The following is an 8535-nucleotide window of genomic DNA, read 5'->3' as shown; positions in this document are numbered from 1 at the left end:
TGGAGCTTCCGACTACAATGGGGCTCGAGACCCTATTGTGAGCACCAGGTGGTTGGTGGATGTCGCCAATGCATTCCGCACTAGCAGATGTCCCAAGGGGGACAAGGTTCGACTTGCGTCTTGTCTTCTGAAGGACAGGGTACATGACTGGTGGGAGGAGGTTGGACATGCCATTAGTGATGATGCAACTCTTGATGCTATAACTTGGGGAGATTTTTCAGCTAGGTTTAGAGTCGAGTTTGCACCTGTGATAAAGGTGCAACAGCTTGCTAGGGAGTTCCAGGATTTACAGCAGACTACTGAGACAGTGATGGAGATCACCACTAAGTTTAGGGAGAGGGCCCTTCTTGTTCCGCAGTATATGGCAGAAGAGGAGATGAAGTAGGCCCGATATCATGAGATGTTGAGGAGTGATATTTGATAGTTTGTGAGTTGATCCAACTGCAAAACACTGGAGGATATGATTGCCAGAGCTAGAAAGAAAGAGATTGACTTAAAGATGGAGAGGAAGAGGAAACCGGATGTGGCATCTGGTATGGAGGGTTCGGGCAAAAATCCTAAGACGGATTCCTGAAGGAAAGTCCAACAGGGCCGAGGCCACTGCGAAAAGTGTGGCAGGGGGCACGATGGGCCGTGTAGGGCGGGTAGTTTGGGCTGTTTTAAGTGCGGCCGAATGGGTCATGTGAGCAGGGACTGTATAGCCACCACCACCACCACTATAGCATCTGGTTTGATTTGCTTCCAGTGCAATCAAAAGCACCACAAGCAGTCTCAGTGTCCGAGCTTGGCATCCGTAGGATAGGTGGCAGCACCCGATCCTACTACATTGAGGATTAGAAATGGCCAACAGGGCCGTGCTGAGGCGCCAGTGGCGAAGCGTAGAGCCTTCTAGCTGATAGAAGAGGAGGCACGCGCAACACCTGATGTTGTTACGAGTATGTATCTTCTCATTATATCTTTATTTACTTTGATTGTTACTTATGTTTATATGTTTGGTATAGGATCATTCTTAGTGAATGGTATATTAGCGTTGGTATTGTTTGATTCGGGTGCCACCCTATCTTTTGTGTCGCTCACGCTCAACAAGCGATTTATAGGAGCTCCGCGGAAGCTGGAGGGCCCTCTTGATGTTGAGATAGCAGATGATAGGATTGTCAGGGTTGCTAGGTTTCACCGAGGATGTACTCTTCAATTATTCGATCAACACTTTTTCTAGTAGATTTGGTTCCTATTCCCCTTTATGGGAATAAGGTTATAGTGGGCTTGAATTTGTTGAGCCCCAATGAGACAACAATTGATTGTGAGTAGAAGCTAGTGACGGTTCACACTCCTAGTGGGGGAGGGTTAGTGATCTAGGGCGAGAGGCCACAATGCAGATCGTTTCTCTGTTTAGCAGCAAGGGCGAGGCGCCACCTTCAGCAGGGTTGCACGGGATACGTCGCCTATTTCACGGATACCCGGGATAAGGGTAAGGCGACAATTGATGATGTACCGGTAGTGCGAGAGTACCCGAATGTATCCTTGGAGGATTTACCTGGGATACCTCCAGAGAGACAGGTTGAGTTTAGGATTAACCAGGTCCCTGGTGCGGCTCAGATAGCCAAGGCACAATATCGGTTGGCTCCTCACGAGATGCAGGAGTTGCCTATGCAGCCACAAGAGCTGATAGACAAGGGTTTTATCAGGCTGAGAAGTTCACCATGGGGAGCCCCAATCCTGTTTGTGAAGAAGAAGGACATGTCACATCGCATGTGAACAAGGGAACAGTGAAGAACCGTTACCCACTTCCGAGGATAGATGATTTGTTTGACCAATTTCAGGGATCATCTTGGTTCTCCAAGATTGATTTACGGTCAGGGTATAACCAGATGTGAGTCAGGGACGATGATGTGCAGAAGGCCGCCTTTAGGACTCGCTATGGTCAATATCAGTTTGTGGTGATGCCGTTTGGGCTCACCAATGCTCCAACCGCATCCGTGGACCTCATGAACCACATGTGTAGAACGATGTTGGATCGGTCTTAATAGTCTTCATTGATGATATCTTGGTTTACTCCAAGACTCAGGACCAACATGAGGAGCACCTGAGAGAGGTGCTGGAGATACTGAGGAGGGAGAAACTTTTTGCAAAGTTCTCCAAGTGTGAGTTCTGGTTGCGCGAGGTGAGGTTCCTTGGGCATCTCTTTAACCAAAAGGGTATTCTGGTCGATCCCGCCAAGATAGAGGTCGTGATGCAGCGGGAGATTCCGAGGTCTCCAACTGTGATTCAGAGTTTCCTGAGTCTGGCAGGGTATTACAGGAGATTTATTTAGGACTTCTCCAAGATTGCAGTTCCGTTGACCTGACTGACCAAGAAGTCAGTGGTTTTTCGCTGGGAACCTGAGCAACAAGCAGCTTTTGAGACGCTCAGGAAACGATTGTGTGAGGCACCGATTCTCACTCTGCCAGAGAGTGTAGATGACTCTGTAGTCTACTATGATGCTTCGATCATAGGCATGGGAGCAGACAAGCAGTGTTGCTACAGCGGGGTCATGTGATAGCTTATGCCTCGAGACAGCTGAAGCCTCACGAGGCCAACTATCCGACGCACAACTTAGAGCTGGGGGCTGTGGTATTCACCCTCAATATTTGACGACAATACCTCTATAGGGTCCGTTGTACCATTTACACGGACCACAAGAGTTTGAGGTGCCTCATGGATCAGCCAAATATGAACATGAGGCAGCGTCGTTGGTTAGATGTGGTGAAGGAATACGATTGTGAGATCTTTTACCACCCAGACAAGGCCAACGTAGGGGTTGATGCCCTGAGCCGCAAGGCGGTAGCAGCCTCGATCCGATACATCTGTCTGAGGATGACAATGATTACTCCATTGCTAGAGCAGATCTGAGAGGCGTAGGTCGAAGGTCTCAAGGAGGAGCATTGGAAGTGCGAATGGGTTATAGGCCAATTGGCCTCTTTTGATTATGACAACCGTGGGTTTTTTACCCTGCATGGGAGGGTCTGCGTACCGTACTAGGGTGGAGTACGGTAGATACTGATGGATGATGCCCACAAGCCTAGGTATATCAGTCCCTTTAAAGTCATAGCCCGGTTGGGCAAGGTAGCGTACAGACTGGATCTTCTCGCCGAGCCCAACCAGATCCACAACATTTTCCATGTTTTCCGGGTACGGAAGTGCTTAATGGATGACACGACAGTTGTACCCTTAAAGGACATTCAGGTTGATAACAGCCTGAATTACATCGAGAGACCGGTGGCGATTCTGGATCGTAAGACGAAGGAGCTAAGGAATAAGAGGGTCGAGCTAGTGAAGGTGTAGTGGCAGCACCGCAATGGCTCAGAGTGGACTTGGGAGCCCGAGGAGGAGATGAAGGAGCACTACCTAGAGTTGTTTTCAGATGCATCAAACTTCGAGGATGAATTCTAAGACAAGTGGGGGAGAATTGTAACGTCACGTTCCTGGTATGCATTTAATCTATTTAAGTATTTTTTTTAAAGAGCTACTAGACGAGTTGGTAGCCCTAACTCGTCGAGTAGATGCCAGATTGGAAGCGGGTTTTAAGTTGGTAGGTCCGTCAGGAGGAAACCCTAATCTATAGGGTTTGCACCATATTTAAGCATCATAACAGGTCTCCACCCCAGCTTCCATCACCTCCACATCCCAATCTCAAAACCCTAATCTACCTTGAGTGATCTTGAGCTATTTCTTGCCATTTTGAGTGTTATTTATGCCTTTGAAGCTTGTGCAAGAAGAAGAAGAAGGAAGAATCCTCAAGGGGGAAATAGTAGATCCAGGAACTACACTCCATTAGCTACATTTTCTGGTAATCAAGTCTCTAACTTGATCCTTCTCCTCTTAGATCTATTTGTTTCCATTTTATGAAGGTTTTGGTTCAAGAACCTTGATCCTTGGGATTAGGATGTCCCAAGTGACTTATATCTTAGATCTGGAGTCTAGGAAGGGTTCCATGGCATAAAGGTGCAAACTTTATGACCATGGAAGCCCCATGCAAGCTTGTATGCAAGAACATGACCTTTTTAGCCCTAAAGACCATGCATGGAAGGACAGCTCGGAACTTTACGTGTCCAACAGATGATATCAGCCTAGATCTAATATATTGTGCCTTGGTTTAGAGAGTTATGACTTAGGGATCAAGATTTATGTCTTAAAGAAGTCATGGTTTGGGTTAAACCCATTAAGAAGGACTAAGGACGGGTAAAGTTAGAAGCTTTACCATTATGAGTGTATTCCCAGTATGTAGAAGAAGTTTGGAGCATAGATCTGAAAGATAGGAGCTTAATCCTTCAGGATGGCTCATTCAAACAGGGGAACTCGGTGAGTCCAGGGAAGGACTTAACGAGTTGAAGCAGGCTGTCCCGATTATTAAGACAGGAAGAACTCAACGAGTCTATAAGGGACTCGACGATTTGACTTAGTCAACCACGAGTTTAAGCGTTACAGGGACTTGCCGAGTTAGGAGATAGCTCGACTAGTTGGGTTGACTGGGAGTTGACCTTGACTTTGACTTTGACCAGGGCGTTGACTTTTACCAGGGGTAAAATGGTCATTTTACCCTAAAGAGGATTATCAGATTTTGATTAAGTGTTGTTATGGAATTGATAGCCGGAGAGTCGCCGAAGCAGCAGATAGGGATTCCTCACTCGAGTTTTCAGCAGTCAGTCTTGTGAGGTAAGTTTCCTTTCAGTAGGAACGGGTTAAAGACACCAAGGCCGACCCGTATATGTGATATGTTAGTAGCTGAGTGTGGGAGGGACCCGAATCTCCTAAACAGCAGAGTGTGGGTGGGGCCTGAATCTCCTAGACAACGGAGTATGGGCGGGGCCCGAATCTCCATGAGAGTGGTCGGGGCCCGTATCTCCTAGTTGTATGTTATTTGTATGGTATGTGGTAGTTTGGGAGAGCTCACTAAGCTTTGTGTTTACAGTTTTCTGTTTGGTTTCAGGTACTTCAGCTAGCAAAGGGAAGGGCTCGGGATGATCGCATGACACACATCATAGTCTTCAGCTTGGGATATTTTAGACTTTAGTATTTGATACATGATTTGATACATTTTTCTGGTTATGATGTTTGAGATACATGACATGTGATTTTATTATGATGTTTTTTGAGTCATGGGTTTTACTTTAATGATTTAAAAACGAAAATTTTGGACTGTAGTTTTGGGATGTTTCATTTTTATTCATGCATGATCCCCGAGAGCCACACTTCACAACCCTCAAGCGTATTTTGAGATATATATGTGGTACTCTTGACCACGGATTGCAGATCTATGCTTCTCTTCCCTTGGTCTAGTTGCTTATTTTGATGTTGACTGGGCAGGTTACCCTACCACTAGACAATCCACTTCTGGTTACTGTGTCTTTCTTGGTCAAAATCTTATTTCATGGTCATCCAAGTGTCAAGACTCAATCTCTCGGTCTAGTACCGAAGTTGAGTATCAGGGAGTCGTGAATACCATTGTTGAGACATGTTGGCTTTGCAACTTACTTCATGAGCTATACTATCCACCACTGTCCGCAACTCTATCTACTATGATAATGCTAGTACGATATATTTATCCTTAAATCCTGTTCAACATGAATGCACTAAACACACTGGGATTGATATTCACTTTGTTCGTGACAAAGTTGCTATGGGTCAGATTCGTGTTTTTCATGTTCCATTATCATCTCAATGTGCTGATATATTCACCAAAGGGCTTACGTAATCTTTATTCCTGATTTTAAATCCAATCTAAACATCCGTGCTAGATCTCTGATTGTGACGGCAAGTGGCTGTTAGACATATATTTTATATATATGCATTTAGTTATGTTGTATTGGATTGATTTCTTTGTAATGGCCCATATGGCTCCTATAATCTAAGTACCATAACTTTCCTATTATTTCTTGTATCTTTTATATTTGTACGGTGAGAAGGCAATCAAAGTTTTTATGGGAAAATAGATTATTAACACCATTAATCATATTTGTGGACTATTAAGACTCAAAACTATCTTAAAATATGTTTTTTTACCAACTTAAAATTTATATAGAATTGATACAAATAAATGGACATAAGTAAATACCTTTGCCCCTTTGCTCATGGCATGGTCATCAGGAAATATAGGGTCTCATATCACTGATACTTTATTGGCACATAAGACCATTAAAAATTGATATACCTACCGGTTTATTTCATTATATCCCTCTTCTTATTTGATTATTTAAGTATATATATTTTTAATTATTTAAAATGTAAAGAGTTATAGAGAAAAAAAAAAAAACAAAAAAACCATGCCCTGACAACCACTACCGACCCTGAATTAAACTTTAGTCCCATCAACCACAGCAGTGGAACACGTGTACGGCGGAAATTTAAGTTAGACAAGAAAACCTACCTCTACTTGCCTCTTATATATCTTCCTCGTGCGCCTACCTCTTCAGTTGCAGCCCTCAATCTCTCATCTGACTCAATCGATGTGCGTTGTAGACTACCAAGGAAAACATTATCAACGATCCAGTAGCTCTTTGCTTTGTTGCATCGTAAACCCGAGATCCGAAACGGTAAGTTTAATCTTGTGATTTGTGATTTCAATTTATGAGCTTTTCGAAATATTTGGAATTTTGCTTGAATTCACTAGAGTTTTAGTGTTATGTCCGTAGTATAAAAGAACTCTTAGTGAACCTGTTGATACGAATAATAAATTTTATCGAATGTTCCATTGACTCATCCAAAAATGCATGTTTGGTCCCATGTCTTTGCTTAAAAAGGGACGACTTAAATTGTTGTTTAAAAAGAACAACACAAGATTAAAATTAAAATATATGGGAATGAACCTTTTGTGAACATCCCTGGTTAATAATGACTATTACTGTTTCCTTTTATTTAGGAGAAAGTGAAGTCTAAGAAGCTCATTTGGCTGAATCATTGTTGGACATTTGAATTTGTGGGAAAGTGGACGAGTATGCTTTTCTGTTTTGATTTTTTCAATTATGAGCTTATGGCCTGGAAGAAGAGAAAGAAGCGTATTTGTGTTCTTTTCATCAACTTGGATAAGATGGGATTTGATCTTGATTATCTTCGGTTGATTGGAATGGGTGATCTCGGAATTATTTTTGTGGATGGGGACGAGGATCTTCAAGGTATCATGTCATTCCTTGAACTTAATTGCAATTTAATATTGTTATTTAGTTATTTGCAAAACAAACTAATTGAAGAATTTATAACATAAATAGGATACATTAACTTAATTGCAACTTAATATTGTTATTTAGTTATTTGCAAAGCAAATTAATTGAAGAATTTATAACATTTCATTATTATTTTACAAGGTTTATACCAAAGCTATGATTATATAGGGGTGTTTGCCTAAGCGTTTTTTAAACAACTTATTAGCTTATTAGAGGTTCTAACTTTTTTATAACTTAAAAAAGTGTTTTGATGAAAAATAACTTATTCCGGTAGGAGATCTTTAATAAGTTATTTTTTTATGTTACCCTATATTATTTATTAGCTTTTATATATATATATATATATATATATATATATATATATATATATATATATATATATAAGAACTTGCAAACCATCCGTCCGCAGTTGAAAAACTACGCATTTTGATTGCAGACGTAGATATGCATGTATGCATCAATAATCATATACAATGTGGATGCAGATATGCATCAACATTGCATATATATGAACATTTAAAAAAAAACTTCGTCAAATCTTTTTGAGCCTAGATATCGCTTAGACATTGCATTCGTTAATATTTTTGGTTTTGATTTTGAAAAATGACGTTTGGATAAGTAGTTATCTTAAGTTTTTGAAAACCATTTCTTATTTTGAAAACCATTTTTTAAGGTTTTAAACGATATAATTCATGGCTAAATGCAAAAATTAACAATGTTTTTTTTTATTACCACATTTTATTTTCATTCTTCCTTAAATAAAGTTAATGATCTAATTTCTTTAGGTAAATTTGATTCCATGAAGGCATCCAACTCTACACCAGTAGCCGATCACAATGAAAATCGGGTCAAGAGAGCAGATTTTTACGAAAACATCCGAACTAAACCACAAATCCTACATAATAATCTTATAGGGAGAAAATGGTCAATTTTATTGTTGAGGCGGTTATAGGGGAAAAGACAGACCCCATTACCATCACTTTAGTATAAGGCTAAGTATTGAAAACACTTCAGTAAAATCATATGTGTTATGTGATAGCTTTATCGGGGATTGATGGAGTGGGGAAAACCACAATGATGTAAAAAAACGTCCCTATTGTTATTACATTAACTCTACACGATAGCTTTATCGAGGATGGATGAAGTGGGGAAGACCACAATGATGTGGAATTTATAAAATAAAAAACATATACTAAATTTTATTGTTGAGACGGTTATAAGGTAAAAAATGGATCCATCGCCATTTTTGAAATCAGTGTGATTGTTATTTATGATTTTAATTGTAGATTTCAATAAGAGAATTTACTTATAAGGCATGTTCTTATAATTATATTAATTT

At 40.9% G+C, this 8535-nt stretch overlaps 1 protein-coding gene across 1 annotated transcript; it reads left to right on the top strand.

Moving 5' to 3' along the window:
• The first annotated feature begins 6437 nt into the window (after positions 1 to 6437).
• LOC145014964 (uncharacterized) lies at positions 6438 to 8467 on the top strand. The gene is made up of 3 exons (XM_078973411.1): positions 6438 to 6569; positions 6896 to 7148; positions 7982 to 8467. The coding sequence occupies exons 1-3, from the start codon at positions 6483 to 6485 to the stop codon at positions 8146 to 8148; spliced, it is 507 nt and encodes a 168-aa protein (XP_078829537.1). The 5' UTR covers positions 6438 to 6482; the 3' UTR covers positions 8149 to 8467.
• The last annotated feature ends 68 nt before the right edge of the window (positions 8468 to 8535 follow it).

This window comes from Lactuca saligna, chromosome 9 (genome assembly GCF_052625555.1).
Source record: "Lactuca saligna cultivar CGN05327 chromosome 9, ASM5262555v1, whole genome shotgun sequence".
In the NCBI taxonomy this organism is placed as follows: domain Eukaryota; kingdom Viridiplantae; phylum Streptophyta; class Magnoliopsida; order Asterales; family Asteraceae; genus Lactuca; species Lactuca saligna.
This window is presented reverse-complemented; position numbering and strand designations above follow the sequence as displayed.